At 42.6% G+C, this 23,677-nt stretch overlaps 1 protein-coding gene across 22 annotated transcripts in view; it reads right to left on the bottom strand.

Annotated features, from left to right (window-relative positions):
• Nucleotides 1-23,677, bottom strand: part of ERC1 (ELKS/RAB6-interacting/CAST family member 1) — a 216,196-nt gene that overhangs the window by 83,918 nt on the left and 108,601 nt on the right. For all 22 annotated transcript variants that reach the window (XR_013231416.1, XM_077340007.1, XM_077340011.1 and 19 more), the window contains one exon: nt 14,387-14,547. Coding sequence is in view for 21 of the 22 variants with exons in the window: in XM_077340007.1 (XP_077196122.1) it covers nt 14,387-14,547 (161 nt within the window). In the remaining variant the exon portion in view is untranslated. The remainder of the gene's footprint in view (nt 1-14,386; nt 14,548-23,677) is intronic.

Genomic DNA, 23,677 nt, shown 5'->3' with positions numbered 1-23,677 from the left:
GATGAGCGACAGAGTTGTGAGTGTCCCGCATAGTGCAGGAAGTTGGACTAGATGACCCAAAATTTTCTGCACAGATTTAACTTGCTGGGATGGGATGGCTCAAGCAGATTCACCTGAAACACAACTTTTCAAAGACAGTTCTGTGGTTGGGTAAGGACCAGGTGAGGAAGTATGCTTGCCTTGCCTGGACAGGGTGCAACTGTTGATTGCACTCTCAGCCTGGGCATGATTTTTGATGCTCCTTATCTATGGATGCGCAAGTCACAAATGTAGCACAGCTGGTGTTTTTCAAACTTCATCAAGCCAAACTTCTAGTACCCTACCTGGATTCAGAACACCTAGCCACAGTTATCCTTGTGACGGTAACCTCTGGATTGGACTTCTGTGACTTGCTCTATGCAGGCCTGCCCTTATCCTTGCTCTGGAAACTACAACTGGTCCAGAACGCTGCGGCCAGTGTCTTCATGGGAACATCTTGGAGGTCTCATATCCAGCCTGTGTTTCGGCAGTTGCACTGGATCCTGTTTGAATTCCAGATCAAGTTTAAGGCTTTGGTACTTATCCATAAGGTCATTTGTGGTCCAGGCCCTGCATATCTGAGAGACCATCTTTCTATCTATACACCCCAAAGAGCATTTAACTCTTCAAACTCTAACCAGTTGGTGGCCCCTGGCACCAAAAAAGTACATTTGACCTCAACCAGGGCATTTTCTGTCCTGGCCCCCACTTGGTGGAATGAGCTCCCAGCGCAGATCTGGGCCCTGATGGAGTTTGTGCAGTTCCGTAGGGCCTGCATGAGGGAGCTCTTCCTTCAGGCTTTTGGTTGAGGGCCAATGAATTTCTACTACCTCCCCTACTAAAAGCACCCCACTGCAATCTAGCTCTGGGAGAACTGGGTGTGGTATACTACCCACTAGAGCTGCTGACAATGTTTTTGTTACTACTTGATGCTGTCTGATATTGTTTCATTTATGTTTAATTTTAACTTTTGATTTTTTTTAATTGATTGGGTTTTTAACTTTTACTGTTGTGTTTAATGTTGTACACTGCTCTGAGTCGGTCTCCTGGGTAGGGTAGACAAATCAAATTGATGATGATGATGATGATGATGATGATGATGAGTCCAACCTGAATTCTAAACCTGGGCAGCCATGATCAGCTGAACCCCATTAAAGGCAAAGTGTACAATACTCACTAAGATCTCAGTCTTACTAACCAGCCTCTTACCAAGACTGAATTTCAAGTTGTTCACCTTTAGCCAATTGACTACACTGGCTCAGGAGAGCTATAGTAATTCCAAGCAGGCAGGACACAGAAATACAGAGCTGGGTGTCAGTATATTGATGATACCTAACACTACAACCTCCTGGCAAATAGATGGGGAAGAAATGGAGGTAGTGACAGATTTTATTTTCCAGGGCTCCAAGATCACTGCAGATGGGGATTGCAGCAAAGAAATTAAAAGACGCTTGCTCCTGGGGAGGGATGGCAAATAGACAGCATCCTAAAAAGCAGAGACATCACCCTGCCAACTAAGAGCATCTAGTCAAGGCTATGGTCTTCCCAGTTGCAATGTATGGCTCTGAAAGTTGGACCATAAGGAAGGCTGAGCATCAAAGAATTGAGGCTTTCGAGCTCTGGTGCTTGAGAAGTCTCTTGTGAGACTCTTGGATTGCAAGACGAACAAACTGGTCAGTCCTAGAGGAGATCAGCCCTGACTGCTGCTTAGAAGGCCAGATCCTGAAGATGAAACTCAAATACTTTGGCCACCTCATGAGAAGGAAGGACTCCCTGGAGAAGAGCCTAATGCTGGGAGTGATTGAGGGCAAAAGAAGAAGGGGACAACAGAGAATGAGGTGGCTGGATGGAGTCACTGAAGCAGCTGGTGCAAACTTAAATGGACTTCGAGGAATTGTAGAGGACAGGAAGGCCTGGAGGATCATTGTCCATGGGGTCGCGATGGGTTGGACATGACTTCGCAACTAACAACAACAACAACAACAACAACAACAACAACAACAACAACAACAAGAGTTGGTTCTTATATGCCGCTTTTCCCTACCCGAAGGAGGCTCAAAGCGGCTTACAGTCGCCTTCCCTTTCCTCTCCCCACAACAGACACCCTGTGAGGGAGTTAAGGCTGAGAGAGCCCTGATATCACTGCTCGGTCAGAACAGTTTTATCAGTGCCGTGGCAAGCTCAAGGTCACCCAGCTGGTTGCATGTGGAGGACTGCAGAATCGAACCCAGCATGCCAGATTAGAAGTCCGCACTCCTAGAAGTCCGCACTCCTAACCACTACACCAACACTAGAACCATGGCTGATTTCTCCCTGATGATCCATGTTCAAGTTATTAAGTTTTAACTTCTCATATAACAGATTCTAATATATCTCTACCATCTGCCCCATTAAGAGTGAAGAAATTGAAAATCAAATTTATGATGACTGCATAAGACCAAAATAAAGATTAAAGTGCAGTGGCACCTTAAAGGCTAATAATATTTATCCCAGCATGAGTTTTGTGAGTCAGGGCTCACTTCTTCAAATCCTATGGGGAAATATCATATTGGAGACTTTTACATGAAAATGGAAGAAGAATATCTTGAGCAGAGAGCACCAAGTATTGCCTACAAGAAAAGTCTGATCTAAAAAGGAAGCCTTCATCTTTACCTTCATTATGATTGGCTTTTAGTTCTTTAATGACTTTCACCAGCATGATTTCATTATTCTGACAACTTTGCTATTGATTTCCCTTTTCACCACAAAAAAGCACATTATGACAAAAAACACCCAATGACTTATTGTGGTCAGCAAAAAGCTTAATGATTGTGTTTTATTCTATTGCAATTCTGACTAACCCAAACTCTGTGGAATCTACAGATTTCTTTGGGATGTTTTGGGTTAAGAATTACAGAGCACACTACATATGGGAACTACAGAGTTATTTCACATCTCATTTCACATAAAGGCTATGAAATTACAGTGTAAACCAACTCTACATTTTTAAAGATTAAATCTCCAAAGTCACTTTCTCCATCTTTTGTTCCCTCTTCCTTCTACAGCCTTTAATTCATTTTTCAAAAACCCTGTAGTAACTCAACAAACGAATGGAACAAAGTTTGAGTCTAATGCGCATGCACATGAAAGCTTATATCCAGAATGTATTTATTGAATTTCTTACCAGCCACTCACGGGGCACCAACTCGTGGTGGGTGACAACATCTAAAACATATATGGTCTTAACATTGCTGCTGGACTTAAACATCACCTCAATTTGGCTCAGTTCTTCAGATACATTCCCTGAAAACACTAGCGCTGGTTTGTGACCCATATTTCCACCATTTTCAGTGAAAATGGATGCAAACTTAATTCAGTTTCTCTGCCATCTCCCGATCTTCTTTAATCAATCCCTTTACTTCTTTGCCATTCAGTGGCCCAGCCAGCTTTCCTGCTCCTGAAGAAATATTTATTTCTTGCTCTAACTTAAAACAAAAAACTACAGTTAACAACAACAAAAAAAACCTAACTAACTAACTACTGCCATTATCTAAATAGGGATGTTGGTCATAAAACAAAGGCTGCAGTCAGATACAATCCTGAGATACAATTTTAAGCACAAATACTGGTTGTTGCCAGGCCTAGATGTACACTTTACTCTTCGTATTATCTTCCTGCACAGAATATGATCTGTGGACAACTAACCAAAGATATTTCACGTCACAGAATTCTAACCATGATCTAATCTAAGTTTAGAATTCTGGTCTGAAGGGGCAGAGAGAAACTCAGGTTAAGTCATGATCGTGCATTTATGTTTTAAACGAGAATTCTTTTATCATGCTCCACATATGAAGGGTGAGGAAAGGAGGACAACAAATCCAGCAGAAAGAACAGTTTATGCTTTTACTACCCAAAAGAGTCTCAAAGCAGCTTACAATCGCCTACCCTTTCTTGTTCATGAGGCAGTTTGTTTCATGCTTTGTTTAGTCCTGTAGTACGAAACCAGAAAAAGAGAAGGGGGGGTACTGAAATATTTTTGCTTAAAAAAAAAACTTATCCTTCTTTCAAGGATTTCAAGGCAGCCCTGATAGTGCTGTTCTGACTGAGCAGTACTGTCAGAACTCTCTCAGCCTTCTCTACCTCACAGGGTGTCTGCTGTGGGGAGAGGAAGGGAAGGTGATTCTAAGCTGGTTTGAGGTTCCTTTGGCAGTGAAAGGTTGGGTATAAAAAACAGTTCTTATTCTTCTGTCTTGTGTTCAATTTCATTCCCAGAACAACCCTGCGAGGCAGAATAGTTGGAGAGCATGACAGGATCCAGACCATCCAGGGAACTTCAAAGAGGAATGGAGATTTGAGCCTTCAGCTCCCCAGCCCTAATACCACATTTTCTTAACCCCTATACCCCTCTGGCTCTCAAGATGTCTCTCCGCTGACTGTACCACTGCTGCTCTTTCTGAGCTGTTTGGAGTCATAGAACCATAGAGTTGGAAGGGGCCACACAGGCCATCTAGTCCAACCCCCTGCTCAATGCAGGATCAGCCCAAAGCATCCTAAAGCATCCAACATAAGTGTGTATCCAACCTTTGCTTGAAGACTGCCAGTGAGGGGGAGCTCACCACCTCCTTAGGCAGCCCATTCCACGCTGAACTATTCTGACTGTGAAATTTTTTTCCCTGATATCTTGCCTATATCGTTGTAGTTTAAACCCATTACTGCGTGTCCTCTCCTCTGCAGCCAACGGGAACAGCATCCTGCCCTCCTCCAAATGACAACCTTTCAAATACTTAAAGAGGGCTATCATGTCCCCTCTCAACCTCCTTTGAGTGCAAATATGAAGGAGACTATATCATAGTCTCCATGCGACCAGGAAGAGTTTGGCATGCTAAGCTGACATGCCTGACACCTCAAAAAGCTATGTTCTAAAAATGCGCAAAGTTCTCTAAAAGGCTGTGAAAACATTAAACACAAATCTGTGGTATGTATTGATTAAGAGGGGGAAGAGGGGCAAAAAAGAGGGGGGGAAAGAGAGACCATAGAGCACCTCGAAAGAAAAGCGACCAAACAGAAATGCAGTTCATTTTCAGCCATTCATAAACTGGAAATCCAAAACACCTTCAATCCTTTCAAAGTTTGTGAAGCATATTATCCTGGGAATAAGGCAAATGACTTCTTGAGTTATTGTGCAACGAGCATTCGCTTCATGGAACCTTTCAAAACAAGTTCAGGAGCAGGATGAAAATGCCATAAAACCCACACTACATACTTTGAGAAGTATGGCCAACATAATGTACAAATTACTTTGGTAAGCAACTGCCCAGCTATCGCTGCACAGTCCAGAATCAAACAGTAGCTTTCACTGCCAGAAGCAAAAAGGTTGCAAGGTCAACACAGTTCTTCTGCCTCCCACTTTGGTTATATAGCTTAAACAGCTCTGCTGGCAAAATCCGAAGTCAAGTTTCAGGGTCTCTGAAAAGGCAGTTGCAACAAACCACAGGACTGGAGCCTGTAATAGGATATTTCCCTCTTGATATTTCAGGTTCACAAAGCCCAAGTATCTTTCTGAACTTTAACAAATGCAGCAGAGTACTTGGTGAAATGACTATTCAAATCATATACAAAAGGCTGGAGCTCTACTGGAGTCCCTACAAACTCCACACCAAGATAGTTTATGAAAAATACTGCATACAACAATTTAAAAATACTCCAAACCTTTAACTGGATTCAGTTCACTAACACTGAAACTGCACTCAAACAGAAACACTTAAAACCTTATAGAATCATAGAATCATAGAGTTGGAAGGGGCCATACAGGCCATCTAGTCCAACCCCCTGCTCAACGCAGGATTAGCCCTAAGCATCCTAAAGCATCCAAGAAAAGTGTGTATCCAACCTTTGCTTGAAGACTTCCAGTGAGGGGGCGCTCACCACCTCCTTAGGCAGCCTATTCCACTGCTGAACTACTCTGACTGTGAAAAACTTTTTCCTGATATCTAGCCTATATCGTTGTACTTGAAGTTTAAACCCATTACTGCGTGTCCTTTCCTCTGCAGCCAGCAGAAACAGCATCCTGCCCTCCTCCAAGTGACAACCTTTCAAATACTTAAAGAGGGCTATCATGTCCCCTCTCAACCTCCTTTTCTCCAGGCTGAACATTCCCAAGTCCCTCAACCTATCTTCATAGGGCTTGGTCCCTTGGCCCCAGATCATCTTCGTCGCTCTCCTCTGTACCCTTTCAATTTTATTAAAGTCCTTCTTGAAGTGAGGCCTCCAGAACTGCACACAGTACTCCAGGTGTGGTCTGACCAGTGCCGTATACAATGGGACTATGACATCTTGTGATTTTGATGTGATGCCTCTGTTGATACAGCCCAAAATGGCATTTGCCTTTTTTACCGCTGCATCACACTGCCTGCTCATGTTTAGTTTACAATCCACAAGTACCCCAAGGTCTCGTTCACACACAGTGCTACCTAGAAGCGTATCCCCCATCCAGTAGGCATGCTTTTCATTTTTCTGACCCAGATGCAGAACTTTACACTTATCTTTATTAAATTGCATCTTGTTCTCATTTGCCCATTTTTCCATTGTGTTCAGATCTCGTTGAACTATGTTTTTGTAAATTACTTTTGGGTGTGAATCTTGCCCTGCTTTTGAAATTCAGACTGGATTGTTATTCAATATATATTTTAGCAAGCCACCCTGTCTAATAAGGCCCGCAGGGCCTAATGCTCTGCGGGTGCGAACTTTTTGGTCAATTCCCGGCCCCAGAGAAGCGTGCATGGCCTCTACCAGGGCCAGGGCCTTTTCGGTCCTGGCCCCGACCTGGTGGAATGAGCTCCTGGAGGAGCTATGGGCCCTGTGGGAGCTACTGGCTTTCTGCAGGGCCTGCAAAACGGAGCTCTTCCGCCACGTCTATGGGTGAGGCCAGGTGGCCAGGCAGATCAGGGTTCCCCCCCCATAGAAGCGGTGGTAGCGAATCCTATCAGCATCCTCTCCCTTCCTCTCTCTTTCTCCCTTCCCCCTTAAGATGGTATTAAGGGCTGATTAAATTGGGACGAGATTTTCCACTGGGTCTTTAGACATCTTGCTGTTTTTTATGAGGAGATTGTTTTATTGTTGTGGGGTTTTATCGGGGTTTTAATGAATTTGTAACCCGCTGCGAGCCCTCGGGGATTGGTGGGAAATAAATCTAACAAACAAACAAATAAATAATATTTCCAGTTCTGTGTTGGGCCTCCTATTATCAACTATTAGGGCAGGTCCTTAAATAGTTCTATGGCAAACTAAGGAACACATGAATTTTCCTTAGTGCTCATGCAGGCCTCATAAAACGAATTTCCAGGTCACTCTGAAGTTTCTCATTTTTTGTCTAAGCCAAAAACGACATTATTTCTTTATAAATAATGACGATTACATACCACAGGGCAACTCTATGAGGATAAACAACCATTGGGATTTCCTTCTTTGTATTTTTAAGCAAGTTACTGTCTTCTGGACAGGATTTATAACAGCTCGAAGCCAGCATTGCTCATACAACATTAAGTCTACAACACAGCAAGACAGTATAGTGTTTTTACTTCAAACTTCTATTTTCTAGTGTGCATACATTTAATGAAATATGCAGCACTCTGATGTGATTTATTCGCACCGGTGTTTACTATGAACATTTTTGAAGGAGGGAAATGACACCCTGAGGAACTATCAATGGTCTTTATTTAGGCAGAAAGCAAAACATGTATGGCTTCGTGAAACTGAGCAAGGTCAATGAAGAACCCAAAGTATCAAATTAAGGGGACCAAATGGTCACTCTGCATCAGTAGTGACTGGAGGCATCTGCGGATGAGATCTATGGAAGCGTTGTGTTGAACTAAGCTTATTAAGAAAAAAGCTTTCAGCAATGTTCACTAAATAATTCAGAATGATTTCCAGTTCTTTCCCTCGAATAAACTGGATTGTATTTGGCAGTCTGGAAGCAACAGATTCGAATCTCAATCGGCTTTTATGAATGGTGTGGTTTCATGAGTGGACAGGGAAATATGTCTAGTTAACCATCTCTAGTTAACCTCATCTTGAGACCCCAAGTCATTCTAGCAAGCTGGTTACAAAACTGTTTAATGAATTCCCAGCTCCCTATTTGGAAAATGGCAGCATCACCAAACTACCTCCACTGTCACATTTGTACCAGTAATGCATTGAACATTTAAAAGCACTATACAAATGCTAAGTATTATTATATGTAGGGACAGTGACCCAGCAGCTAGACTGAAAAAAGCTGCACTAGGAAAATGCTAGTCCAAGAGCTGAGGCAATTTACTTGCCGGAAACAGCCATTTGCTGGGTGGCTGGAGTTTGAAAAGGTATACTTTTAAAGCAATTTATGAAAAAGTACTTCTTAAGCAATCACGTAGTACAATTATACATGATGTTATGAAATGGGTGGAATCATTTTTTTAAAGGTAATTTCCAATGACCCTTGAATTATGACCATGGGAGGGTCTCTAGGACCAGTTCTCTCAGGGACATTTCCGAGACGCTTTCCCAGGCACCCAGGTTTCTTTAAAAAAAGACAAACCTCTAGCCTGTTTACTTGCAGGGGTATAAATAAAAGTTAGCAGGCAGGACTCTATCAAGCTGCTCACTAAGAAGAGCACCAGCTTCTAATTCTAGTATTCCGACGACACTGGGAGGACAGACAGACACTTGGCATTTATTTTTAATTTTGTTAACATTTTTGATAGGTTAAATAATTTTAATTGTATTAGACTTCTCATATTTGGATTTATGGTTTGTACTCTCCCCCCTATCAAGTTGCCGGCTACAGCCTACACAATTCCCAAAGGATCACATGCCTAGTTGATGAGGACTGAAAAAGCAGTCTTTGAAAAAGCACAAGCTGCAGCTCTTAGCTATTCTTCATGGTGTTACAGACTGAAAGCTTTCTCCATTTTGTTACTATTCTGATTTAGGTCCCACCGCCCAAAAGAAAAAAAAAGTTAAAAATGGGTCTGTCCAGTCATCCCCCCCTGCATTGAAAACTGCCTAAGAACTCATTCTACAACTACAGCAATGATGTCACAATTGAGGCTTGTAAATGAAGACAAGCACTGCAAAGAATTCACAATATTTCATGATGTATAATAGGCGATCTGCCGTGGTTCCATATACCTCAGCTTGTATTATTAGATGAAAACCCTGGCACTTTACGGTTTACTGCCTTGGCTTCTGAAAGGACTTTCCCTTTTGCTTCAGACATTGAGAGTCCTAAATATGTGAGACCTTAGGCATGTGCCTAATCTGCTTATTGCTGAATGAAATTCTGCCAACGGTTGAACTTTCTACTAAGACCACACTCACCTTTGCTATGAAGATATGGAATTTGACTCCTTGGTTTCTGTATCCTAGAAGGAGCTCTGAATGCTCTACCTGTGCTTGCTAAAGTATGAGGCAGCAAGTTCCTTCTTCAGCTTGCCCCATGTTTCCTCAAGCTACATATTCCCAGATTCTCACCTAGGCTATGCCATTCAATGCTCCAGTGTATGAAGACTGGAAAATGCCCCACGTCTTTCATACAACCTGCTTCCCTACCATCTTCCAGTTGGTTGAGGGCAATGTAAGTGTCTCAAGCATGAGGCAAAATCAAAGGGAAGAATGGTTACGGTCCAGCTGCTAGAGAAAGCAAACATTTAGACAAAAGCTGAACCGTTAACAGGAAAGGCAAGTAAAAAGAAATTCTGTCACTATGAAAATGCAGTGTGTCTCCCAGAAGCTTCTTTCAAAAGCTTCTTTGCATACAAAGGTGCGTGCCCACCCAGAGTGCACTCTTCAGACTGCCACCAGCAGTATCAAACCCAGTGTCCTAGTACTCTACATGAAAAAATAAATGCCTTCAAGCAGATGGGATTTTTCAAGCACATTTCTGTAAGCATTTTATAATCTAATAATATGGGAGGAAAAATGACCCCGAAGTTCTGTAAACCTGACTGGAATGCAGACATCTGTTCTGGTTAAAATGTTTCCTGACTACGGTCCTCCAACCCACTTTAAATATTTATAGTTTTTAACTAGATTAAAGCATTATAAGAGAGGTTTTATTCTCAACAACCTGTGACTGGAATCGGTGTGCCAGCTTTTTCCAGTGTTGTCTTACAAATGAGGACCGAGTTTTGCAGCACGGTCCCAACTGTTCCTATACGGCCCCCTCACAGAAAACAGACCCAGAAAGGGGGGTGGTCGTGGGAGGAGGAGAGCACCTCTCCCCCTGGAAACAAGCGCATAGTGTAGCTAAATCCTCAGGAAGTGAATGGCTGAAAGAACCTCCGCTCCCAACTCCTCCTTCAGCATTAACAGCCTGAGCAATTACCGAGTGGAACAAACCCCTTTAACACCACCTGGTGCATTTTTCAGCAGTTGGTCTTGCTCCCAGGCCTGTCATGGCTCATTTAGATAGTACAGTGCATTCGCTCTATAGGACTATTCTCAGGGACCATGGAGTTCAGGACATAATGAGATACAGAGATTTTTATCATGAAGTGTAATGTAACTGTGAGCCACAGGACTCAGGGTTTTGGTATTTGAAGACTGTTTGGGCAAAGAAAGTTTCCCCCCCCCCCTTTTCTCTTTTAAAGACAAGGTGGAGTATAAAAACAAATGATCAAGGGTTAAATATGAACATTTTAATAGCCAAAGAATAATGTATTGTAGAGCAATAACTTTCGGTTCAGGCTGAAAGAAAAGGGGTCTTAGTTACACACACGGTGATTGGAGATTTCCCTTTTGTACGCTTACTACAAAACACATTTACAGTACAGTTAACTCAGGTTAGATGACCAAGCCCTGTCACAAGAACACATGAAGCCGCCTAAGACCAAGTCAGATCATCAGGCCTTTCCATCCCTCCTCTGCAGGATCACAAGAAGAGGTCATTCACGTCATCTACTATCTGATCCTATACGTGGGTTTGATGGGGATTGAAGTGTGGATCTTCTAATGCCAAATAAAAGGATAAAACATTGATACACCCTCAGCAGCACAGGATAGAAAATGGCAGTCCAATCTGCTTATTGCACAGGGCAGATCACTTAGAGCAGACGGTATTATACAGCCAAAATACAGCAGCCCACTGCATCATGACTGTGTGAAGCTGCTTTAAACTCTATTGGATCCCTGCATCATATATAACATTTCTGGCTTATGGGGTTTTATAAATAGGCATAAGCACAAACTGGTTCACAAATCAAAATTCATCCCATATGTGGCTCCATTCATGGGCCTTGGACTAAGGTTCAGTGACGGCACGACTCCCCTGACCAGAACAAAGTAGAGAAAAGGGCTTGCACATTCACTCACATTGCAAGACACACTGAGTCTTCAACTAATCTGCAGAGTTGCCACTGTCAGCTCTCCTGCTTCGGTGGATTGCTCTCAGTCATCCTTCTGCATGTCTCTGGCAGGTCTCCCCAGGTCTCAGAATGGGGAAGGGGTGTGTCTGCCACCTTATTCCTTCTCCTTTTCCCATGATCACAACTCTTGCCAAATCAGAGTTCCATGCCCCTCAACCTCTGCCAGGCCCAAATAGCCCTGCCTCTTCTCTGGGTGTACCTGGCCTCTCTGAGGGAGGGCTGGAGGCACTGGGAATCAGTGGGGCCCTGGCCATTCAAATCTTTGCCAGCCAAGACTTCTAAAAACCAGATCCCTATTCTCTTTCTTCAAGACAACCCCAGACAAAGAAGTCCAGTTCCTTCATCGACTGCCCCTCATCCAGATAATTCCTCAAGCTCCTGTGGCTTCTCCGAAGAAGAAGAGTTGGTTCTTATATGCCGCTTTTCTCTACTCGAAGGAGTCTCAAAGCGGCTTACAGTCGCCTTCCCTTCCTCTCCCCACAACAGACCCCCTGTGAGGTGGGTGAGGCTGAGAGAGCCTCGATATCACTGCTCGGTCAGAACAGTTTTATCAGTGCCATGGCGAGCCCAAGGTCATCCAGCTGGCTGCATGTGGGGGAGTGCAGAATCGAACCCAGCATGCCAGATAAGAAGTCCGCACTCCTAACCACTACACCAAACTGGCACCCCACAGGATGAAGCCTGACTGATCTGAGTGCACGCAGTTTTCTTCACTGAGACAATTCACTCTCAGTCAACAGGGATAAACAAAAGAAAGAACATTTATCTAACACTTTAGACTGGAGTGATTTATGTAAAGGTATATATTTCTCAATTTTTGATCCTTAAATGTCATCTGTTCAGTAGCCTCAGTTTTAAACTATCATTTTTTTAACCAGCTTGCAACTCAATCTCCTTCACTTCCAGACTCAATCGCTCCATTATTTTCCTTACACAACACTAACCGCTGTAAGTCTCCCATCAACATGCCCCCAGCTCTCACTGGTTGTGTCCAGAAAGGCAGAATGGGACATGTCTATCACAATGAATGGTTCTCACTGGTATAGATTTAGTAAATGTTAAATGATCTTTATCTATTGTCTGTTCTGGTTCACAGGGACAAAGGATTTGCTCCACTACAGACAGGGAACAATCCACGCAGACATCTAAAATACATGTTCAGTTCACATTAGTTCTGGCTACTAAAGGCCAGCCCAAACAGAAAGATCTTGTAACATTTCCCAAACATTTTTGGGTTCACGCCTTGGCAAGGCTTCAGTTTCAGATGTACGACTATTCTCCAAAACTAACTAATTAGTTAACAACACGTTTTCACTGAAGAGTCATGATTTTATTACATGCTCCAGAGATCCAAGTTCAAAAACATTCCAGGACATACAACGCAGCCTGCATATATGTATACATTTTAATGAGAAGGTTTGGCAGAGAAATTTGGCAGGAAAATACATTGCTATAGCATGGATTATAAAGATATATCTCAAATTGCTTTGGATTCCTGCTTTAAGAGTTATTCTTCTCCTCCCCCAACAAACCACCTCTCAAGGCAGGCAAATTTATAGCTCAGTTTTTTGTATCAAAAATAAGATTTGTTTTTTGTTTTGTTTTGTTTTATTTTGTAAAAGAAAGCAGACTCTCAGTGTCCCATTGCCAGGTATTAGGTTGCTGAATAATAATAATAATAATAAAACCTTGGAAGCCTAAACCAATTCAGTCTCCATCTCTAAGACCCAAAAAACGTCTTTCCAATCTATATTGGCTGGTTTTTTCCTGTAATTTTTCTCTTCCCCCTCTCCTTCTCAAAAAAGCAATGATGTTAACAGGAAAGCTGAATATAAATAATGGCTCACAAAACCAAAATCATTGTTAGCCCTGCCAATGAAAATGTTTCTTCTCTTCAGGGATAGCTAAACAGCTGAAAGTGCTTCTAATGATCTGTTGGCAGTGCTAGTCAAGGCAATGCTAAACAGATAACTCTCTTTCTCTCTGAAGGTTGCTAAGTACTCACTTCCAAGTAAATCAATGGGACTGACTTCCAAGTATAGAGGAATTAATGGGCGAATAAAAATGGAAAATCCAACAGAAATCGAAGTTGTTCTCTTTCTGCGACTACAATGCTATCCTTTCCTCTCTACTTATTCATGTCTCCTCTGAGTTGGTGTCTGTACTCTTAAATGCAAATTCGGTCTCTGTATGAGAATCTGTACGTCTCAGGAATTGGCCATCACAGGGGGTACGCCCCCAATAGGGAGAGGATACTCTCCCACTGACAGCCAATCACAGGTCTCACTTCTCCTGCTTCCTGCCACTTTTAGCACTTAGCCAGGTGGAAAAGGAACTGGCTTCACTGTGCAGCACCACTGCCAGTGTCACCCTGCCCTTGCCCAGTTGGCTGAGCACTATTTGGCCCTCCAGTAGTCTGCTTCTTTATGGTGCAGCCTAACAGCCAGCCACCACGGCACTCTTCGCTTTCCCTCACCCTTCACTTCTTCAGGGGAAAGAAGACAGCAGCCCACTTCTCTATGATGCAGCCTGATGGCCACTTTCCACAACACTCTTCACTTTTCCCTGTCCTCCATCTCCTTGGAGGGGTTGAGGAAGACAGCAGTCTCCTTCACTGCAGCATGGCCTGACAGCCTGCCGCTGCATCGTGCTTCGGTTTCCGCTGTTCACCATCTCCTGGGGGGGGGGGAGGAAAAGCAGCAGTCTTCTCTGCAGGAACTCTCTCTCCAACACCACTTGCAGGAGCCCATTTTTAAAATGGGCTTTGGTATTAGCATTAATGATAACAGACTGTGTGAATGCACACAAAGATATAAAGTGGCAGTAATGGGGAGATGCCTACATAAATCTATGTCCCAAAGCTCTTGGCCTACACAAGGCAATACTCAGCAATGGTCTTTAACAATTGGTGGAAAACACAGTAATATCAGTGAGAAACATAATAATACATAAGGTCTAGATATCTGTCTAAATAAGAAAACCAGACATACTTCATCTCGAGAACCTCCTCCAAATGTTTCCTCCTCTCAGCCCGCAAGTTGGTCAAGTGGGTTTCCTTCTCAGCTAGAGACTGTTGGGTACAGGAGAGCTTTGCTTTCATAGATTCCAGTTCTTGTTTCACTTTCTCCATAGCCATCATCAGTTCTTCTACCTAATGGAATGAAAGAGAGAGGGAAAAGAACATACAATAAATAACAATGTTTCCTGCGCACTACAGCCAATGAGCTGTTTCTACCTCAGTGATCAAAAAGAGGAAAGCTGGGATAAGAATGCAAAAGATCAATTTTCCCATGTATTAAGTATCTCGTTGAATTCTGATCTCTCCCCCCCCTGCATTCAATAAATACCCATTCAATGTTTCTATAAATCAATGGCAGATCACAAACAAACCTTCAGTACACATGTGGTAGTTTAGAATTGTATCTTACCTTCTATCTCAGGCTTCACTGGTAGCAAATAATGAAAAATCTAAATAAAATCTTGCAGTCACTTTAAAAATTTAAGAACAGATGAAACTAGATGCTGAAACATTCAAGGTCAACATTTCAGCAACACTATAGTTGAGTATCATGAGACAGTAAAATTAAGTACCTTTAGAGTGTGCTTTTTGAGAAGTTAATTGCAACTTGATTAAAGAAGAAGAAGAAGAAGATGAGTTGGTTCTTATATGCCGCTTTTCCCTACCCGAAGGAGGCTCAAAGCGCCCTTTCCTCTCCCCACAACAGACACCCTGTGAGGTGGGTGAGGTTGAGAGAGCCCTGAGATTACTGCTTGGTCAGAACGGCTTTATCAGTGCTGTGGTGAGCCCAAGGTCACTCAGCTGGCTGCATGTGGAGGAGGAGTGGGGAATCAAACCCGGCATGCCAGATTAGAAGTCCGCACTCCTAACCACTATACCAAACTGGCTCTCTTGATTAATTGGCATGAACAGCTGGAACAGCAGCTTTTAGGTGACCATTGGGCAAATGCATACGCCATTGGTAGGTTCTGTATTCAGTACCATGAAAACCATATTTTTAACCCATTCTTTCAAGGAGTTAAGGGAAGCAAGTACAGAGTTTCCTTTCCTATTTTAGTCTCACAGCCACCGTGTGAAGTATATTAAACTGAGAGATGCTTTCTAGCTCAGTGAGCTTCATGGGGTAGGTAATGTGCATTATATATTTGCATTTCCAATCACCCTAGGTCTATTCGGTCCCTACTGGACGCAGCACAGCATTGTTACTAATTATTAAGCATTGAGTGTTCATAGACAAAATTGTAACACACAATTACATTTCACTTTTTAAAAAAAAAGAACAGGAAGCAGATTTCACATTAAACTGGAATGTTAAGTAAATTCAATTAAATTTCAGAAGTGTACTGTTACCTTAACTTTTAAAGTGATAAGCATATGCTAAGCTATGGTTAGCATATTTACCAGTATTCATTGGGATCGGACCCGTCACTGCCCTAATGCAGGTGCTCTATCTGGACCAACAACTTGAACCTCAATTAGTGACACACCCTAAGATTAATCACTACCCATTTACCAAAAGGCTGTGCCTTACAGAGTTAATTTGTTCTGATGAAAGTAGCATGGAACATGTATAAAAGCTTGGGCATCGACTGCTTTTGTTCTTTGATTTAAAATCTCTGAGAAGAACCTGCTGATGTTCAGTGTGGTTACAAGTGTATCATAGTGCAGGTATTTTTTGGCTTGCTGTCTGCTGAATAAGCCATCATGCTTCTCATGACCTCCATGTATTCCATAATTTTAACTGCCCAGGAGCATGGGGAAAATTATGTTGTGATTCACTCTGCAGAAAAACAAACTGGGATCAAAGTGTAAAAATCTAATAACAAGCAATCCCTGTGATTTATGGCTACTGTCCTTTTGATAATTAATATAAAAACACAAATGGTTCCTACACATTGTATTAAAAAAAATCTAAACCAATAATGTGATCCTGTATCACAAAATTTTGAAAAGTCCCATCTTTGTGTTATTGTGGAACAGCTTCTGCTCTAATACTCATTGGCAAAAGACTCTCCAAGTATCTGCTTTGCCTTGCAAAACATCCCAGTCCTGGGTATCTCCAGTTTAAAGGCAGTGGAGAGCTGCTGCCAGTCAGAACTGACAATATCGACCTTGGACTTAGTATAAGGTAGCTTCAAGAGATATGTTGCCCCTTCATCTTAAAATGAATATAGATTGGGGCAAAAGATTATTCACAAGAAAAATATATTTAAATGCACAACGATAGGACAGATATGGGGCAAAAGAACTGGATCAGCAGCAGACATCTGGCCAAAGATTTAGGAGTTACAGTGTGTAAGAAAATGAACACCAATAATCCATGTTCTAAGACAAATGCTACTTTAGTTGTATTAACGGGAACAGAACATTCACATTTCTGGGAAGATGGACGTTGTTAATCTGAAGTAGTACTAATTAACTAAAAAAACATGTTGACAAGTTGGGGGATGGGATTCAGTACTACAAGAATTATAGAAGAGATTTAAAATGTAAATCTTATGAGAAATGAGACCAAACTGCTTTTCCAGACAAGCCACTGACCATGCAGTAGTCCATAAAAAATTGGAATAGATATGAAAAAGGAGGAGAAACAATACTGAGAAATGAACAAGAAGAAACTTTAATTCTGCATGGAAACTCAGCAAGGTAAAATCCGATTAATTTTGATTGTAAGAGTGTTGCAGAAATTAAATAAATAAATTGACTTCAGGATGACTGTTCCATCTCGTGTCTGGCGGGATTTTCCAAGAACAAGCTGGATCCTGAGTGGAGCCCACTATAGATCCACTGGGCTTTGTCAAGGCCATGACTGCCATGTACTAAGTTCAGGACAATCAAACCATTTAATAAAAATGTCTTTCCCATCCCACAATATTTCTATTCATTAAATGCCATGAACAAAAAGGCTTATCTAAGTTATGATCTTAGTGTGCCTCTATCTGTGGCCTTCCTTCAATATGAATGAACCAATACCTCTGAGTCTGATATTAAGCCATTATTTAATCATTTATATGAAGATTCCTGGTATATACATCCTTAAGTGCTGCCCCTGAGTGTTGCCACTCAAACACCTGGTTCTCAGAAGCAGAAGATAACTTTAAAGATCAATCAGGAGCTACTTTGTTACCGAATGGGTATTTGGGGATTTCCATAAATATAGATATTTTTTCCTGAACAGTGTTTCCCAAGAATGGAAAGGTTGAATTCGAATGCCACACAACTGTTTGTTTCTGATGGGAATCATCATGCCTTTTTTGCTGTGCTTTTGCAGGGGGAGAAGTATACAAGTGTGGCAAGCGGGAGTCGTATTTGTGCCTGCCTGCCTACCACAGGGAAGCAAATAATTGTTGTAACGTCTGAATGAGGTCAAAGTTTTGAGGCTCATCTGGATGCAAAATGTACATGCTAAGGCTGAGCTCAAATATGCAGTCTAATTGTCCAAGTTACACATTACAGTGGAAAAATACATTGTGCAAAGTGCCAAGCAGGGCCAGGTGGTTTGCTTAAAATCACAAGCTAATAAAAACCTTTACGCAGATTAACAAAAAATGAATTATAATTTCACTGCAAATCCTGTTTTTCTAAGAAAGTGTTAAGATGTTTTAGATGCTGTCAAATATTACAGCCAATACGTTTCTCAACTGCTTCCAGCCAATACATTTTTCAGCAGCTTTCATCCTAGGCTGAAGAGTATCCACCCAGCTATTCTGAAACCTTAGACTGAAAGACTGCACAAACAGCATTGGATAGCACAAGGCACACAGATGAAGAATGGTTTTGAGGTTATTAAATATTGGTCTCTCATCATCTTTTAAAATTTTAAAAAGCTACTCACTTTCCTAATAATACGGCCGTTAGTAGCATTCTGATTTCGACTATGAATATGTGTAAACACAAAATGCTTGTATGCGTGATATATTAAGGCTGGCAAGGCCAGGATTTCGGAGGAGTCAGCTAGAGATAGATTAAACACAGAAAAAATGCGGCTGCTTCTTATTTACTGTAAAACTAGAAACAGAAATGCTATGGTCATAAGGAAAGGTCTTCAGTGGATCACTCTGAACACCAAAGTGTCATCAGGCATGGATAGCAAGCCCATCTTTGTGGTCATGAAAAGCCTATATCCTTCCTACCAGACAAATACAAAGCCTTCTTCCAGTCACTGCTGGAGAGCTATGTCATAGGCGGACTTGTGGCCCAATGCGGCTGACCCCTCTGCTGCCCACAGGGAAGGCGTCAGGATGTTGGGCAATGGGGCAGGGCACAGTATCTCCTCGATGACTGCCAGAGCCATCACAAATCCCCATGACCTTCCCTCCAGATTGATGAAGGGACCTGTAGCCTGAGGTGGCTAGCCCCTTCACTGCTGCCCATTGGGAAGGCATTGGGTGAGGTAGTGGGTGCCGGGAGAAGGGGCAGGCCCTCAATCCAAGCAAGTGGGTCTCTTGGATTCAGGCCTCCCACCCCAAATCAAAACTACTTAGATGTGTGTGGCCCACCACGTCTAGGCTCAACCACTGCCTCTCATGGCTGACATTACTGTGCTGGACTAGGTTCATAGTTAGGTTCACTAGGCCCCTATCTGGTGGAATGAGCTCCTTGAAGAGCTGCAGGCCCTGTTGGAGCTCTCCAAGTTCCGTGGGCCCTGCAAAACGTAGCTCTTCCGCCAGGTGTTTGTCTGAGGCCAGGGGGTGGCCCGGGGGTTAAGATTGGGCCATATTCCCAGATCGATCCACTCTATGCCTAATTATTCATCTGCCTGCCTTTTTGACCAGGGGTAGTCAACCTGTGGTCCTCCAGATATTCATGGGCTACAATTCCCATGAGCCCCTACCAGCAAATGCTGCGGGGGCTCATGGGAATTGTAGTCCATGAACATCTGGAGGACCACAGGTTGACTACCCCTGTTTTTGACCATCCAGTAAGCCTGTGTGGGAAACTGTTTGCTAAGCATTGTATCGCCATCATTGTGAGTTTATTGTTTTATGGGGGTTTTAATGGGGAATTTAAATTTTTCTAATGTATTGATTTGTATATGAAATACTGTAAACCGCCACAAACCAGTTTCTGAGAGCGGCGGTTATACAAATCTAATAAACAAACAAATAAAAATTAATCATTTGCCTGACACATAAGAAATAAAGTCTGTGCATGTACTAACTACCTAGCTACCTGATTTGTAGCCTGCCTCTCTCCAAAGACTCGAGGTGGGTTACATCAGACATAAAAACCCATTAAAAACCCCAGCCCCTTAAAAACCAGACATAACCCTAGCACAAAAGGCTAAATCCCTCCCCTACCCACCCGAGTTATCTATATTCAGTTACTTCAGGAATTTCCCCCCATTTCACCTGAACTTTCCCCTCTATGTTGAATAAAATATTTGTTAATTTGGAATACAATAACTTCTCAAGTGTCACTTAAGTCATATAAGTTAAAGGGGGCTCTTATTCCTTCCCTCAGGTTCCTGGGCTGAGTAAACAACCAAAATATTATACTGTGACAGGATAGTACAGCTAGAATTCTTCAGGAAACAGGGAAGTAGAAGTTCAGTCACAGAGGGAAAATCTCGCCTCTGAGGGAAGTGGAAGGGGATCATCACAGCAGCAAAGGCAGAAAAAGAGCTGGGGTTTTTTTTTGTACCCTGCTTTTTACTATCCGAAGGAGACTTAGAGTGGCTTACAATTGACTATTTTTACTCTCCCGACAAAAAACACCATGTGAGGTCAAATGAGGCTGATAGAACTGTGACTGGCTCAAGGTCACCAAGCTGGCTGGACACGAAGGAGTGAGGAATCAAACCTGGTTCTCCAGATTAGAGGCTGCGTCTCTTACCCACTTAAATTGTGTTATTTAGATTACTGTTGTTGTTGTATCTGTTTGTTATATATTAATTTGTTCCATGTTGTATGTATCCCCCATGTTGTATGTAAACCGCCCTGAGCCATATGGAGGGACGGTATAGAAATCAAATAAATAAATAAATAAACAAACAAACAAACAAATAACCACTACATGAAACTGGCTTCAGACTTTGACCTGAACAATAGTAATTTCAAAAAGCTGGACCCAACTGAAATTGTTTTAAAATCAATAGCTGTACCTCAGGGCAGAGATATTTTATAAATAAACGTACGTCCTCGTGGAGTACACACATTTGGAGGCCCAGTCAAATCCAGGTTTGATTACTGGAATGCAGTGTATGTGGAACTAACTTTTCAAACTATTGGGAAATTTCAGCTGATCTATTACAACAGAGTAATATGGGGACCCTTGATAGTATGTCAGTAGCACTAGAAAAGAACAAGAGTCTAGTAGCACCTTAAAGGTAAAGATAGATAAAATTCTAATGTATGCATTGGGCAGGGGAAGCTTCAAAAATGCACTTTAGCGGATGAGTTGCTATTGCACTGCCCCACAACATCTGAAGATACTTCAACATCTCTTGGCCATCAGAGAAGATGAGACCCAGCTGGTCTAGAAACATTTCTACTGATGCCCAAAAGGGGAGGGTTTGTGGCTTGCCAGCAACACTCTGAAAATTCTAAATTCCTGATCAGGAGGACCAGACAAACCATCAGTTGGAATTGCCTGACCTCTAGGTCAGGGGTAGTCAACCTTTGGTCCTCCAGATGTCCATGGACTACAATTCAAGCAAACGCTGGCAGGGGCTTATGGGAATTGTAGTCCATGGACATCTGGAGGACCACAGGTTGACTACGCCTGGTCTAGGTGATGGTGGAGGTCTCTATGCAGGGATTCTGGTTCTGTCAGAGAAGTGATGAACTTGCATCTTGGCAAGTCCTCCAGTAGTGGAAACCACACTCCACTCAATCAAAAGGCACCCAATCCACTGAAAATGGAAATGGTCTGCAGTGGGTTTTGAACCCCCTGATGCCCCACAGCAAAATTTGCATTGATATTCACAGCAAATGGGTACCATGTGTAGTGCTTCTTGCAGTGAACAAGGAGCTATGTTTCAGTTGTATGTGACTGGGAACATTGCTTAATCTTCTCTGTATCAATCTAATTTAGTATATGAGCAGCAGAGGCTAGCACTAAGCATATGAACAATGTGCTATATTGTACAAGGCCTGAGCCTTGTGGCTTTGTGACATAACCTCAAAGTACCTGTGTCCCACCTGTGTTCATATAGCCTTTTGCCGTGGAGTCATCTGTGGGTGAAAAGAATCAAAGGCCTATTCAATAGCCCTGAGTATTGACAGTCTTATTTATAGTCTAAATGCATGCTGTGACCAGGTATCCTGGTTGACAATATGAGCACTATGTGTTCCGCAGCCATATAACAAGGCATTGGTGAAGATCTCAAAGTCATGGGGCACAGTATAGAGGTGTCCCCTTCTAGAATTTAGATGTGATGTTGTGGTAGAGTGTCAGACTATCTGGGAGCCCCTGTTTCAAATCCCTACTTTGCCATGAAAATTCGTGGGGTGACTCTCTTACAACCTACCCTAGCTCACAAGGTTGTTGTGAGGAGAAGGTGGAAGTTCACCATGTCAGAGATCTTTGGAATGTCCTGGGAATAGTGATAGATTCAGGTGTGTAGCCATGTTGGTCTGAAATAGCACAACAAAATTTGAGTCCAATAGTACCTTTAAGACCAACAAAAACTAAGGATTTTATTTTGTGGGGGGGGATGGGGGGAGGTGGGACCTGTTTTCCAGGTGGGGAAACCTCGGCCACCCTTTCAATGGAAAACGTTGAGAAAACTGTTATGGAATCCATACAGACCTATGGATTCCAGACTTCCAATAGGGAAGGAGCACAGATTACTCATGAATGATGAAGAACCACAACTTGGACAGCATGCCTATGGTGCACTGAAGACTGGATTCAAAATATGACAGGGAACCTTCCTGAGCAGCCAGTCACTGGAATACGGATACACTCAGCAACAATGTAGCCTGAAGTGAGCTGCTACAATTGAGATTAGTGTGGGGCGCTTGGGCGCTCGAAGCGGCCGGTCTCTCCCGGCGCAGCCAGCACCGTGCCCGGGGAGGGGGGGGAGGCGCGGGCGGTCAGCGCACCAGCGGGCGCACAAACAAAGGTGCAGAGCTCTAGGGGAGAGCTGCGCCGGGAGAGACTGGCTGCTTCGGGCGCCAAAGCACTCAACCCTAATTGAGATGTTTTGCTAATAGTGAAATTATGGTTGCCTTTTTTAGGACAGACACATAAAGAAAAAAATGCAAAATATTTAATACAGTAATAAATAAGGCCATTTCCTCTACAACAACTCTTTCCTATTTAAAGGAGAAAGATATCAAAAGGTATATAATGTGGAGGGAAGTATGCTACCAGTGTAACATTAAAAGTGAGATAGTATAGAAACTTGTATAGCTCTTGGCCCTGTGTAAACTATGAAAGAGCTGAATTCCTTCCCTGGATCTAAATAGGAAGCCATTTTTCAAGTCTGCCTAAGTTGCCAGACCTGAAGAGGAAGGCTAGCAGCTGTAGCTTGTTAGAAGAGCTGGAAAGCAAAGGAAGCCATGCAAATAACAAACAGAGCCTTACTGGCATGGGAGAAGTGTTCCTGAGAAGGAAAAGGAGCTGTTCTGTGGTCTCTAATCCACCAGATATTTGAACCAGGCCATGGGAAAATGAAGAACTACGCAATTGAATGTCTGGCTTTTACATGGGACTATATATTGGCACCAAATACTGTTAACTAGTGAGAACTGTTTTCAGTCCTTCTCGGCTTCTGGATCACTAGCTGGATGAAGCTGCCCTGTGGCTAAAGCAGCAGCTTATTTCGCTCTAACACTGACATATTTATCCAAGTTATAATCACTACTCTGTGCAAAAGATGGCAGCCAAACATACAGTACGTAACCTAACGTGGGCAACGGTAACCGGTCAACTAAAAGCCTACTGAAAAGCTTCACAATACTTCCAGCTGTTAATGGGCATTTCTCTTGGAAATAAGACTTTGAATTTCTACGTGAACTAATGAAAAGGTGTGCCAAAGCAACAGTATTGTAAAAAAGAATTCCTGGTCCAGCAAGCCTGTCGAACTACGTACAGAATACAACTTGCAAGAATACTTTTATTTTTTTAATTCTATTGATGATTTTGAATAAAGGGAGTGTGTACCTAGAATCATAGAGTTAGAAGGGACCATAGAGGCCATCTAGTCTAACCCCCTGCTCAATGTAGGATCAGCCTAAGCATCCAGGATAAGTCTCGGTCCAGCCACTGCTTGAAGATTGCCAGTGAGGAGGAAGCTCCCCACCTCCTTAGGCAG

Source organism: Paroedura picta, chromosome 5, assembly GCF_049243985.1.
Source record: "Paroedura picta isolate Pp20150507F chromosome 5, Ppicta_v3.0, whole genome shotgun sequence".
Taxonomy (NCBI): domain Eukaryota; kingdom Metazoa; phylum Chordata; class Lepidosauria; order Squamata; family Gekkonidae; genus Paroedura; species Paroedura picta.
Note: the sequence above shows the minus strand (reverse complement) of the source record. Positions and strands in the feature narration are given on the sequence as shown.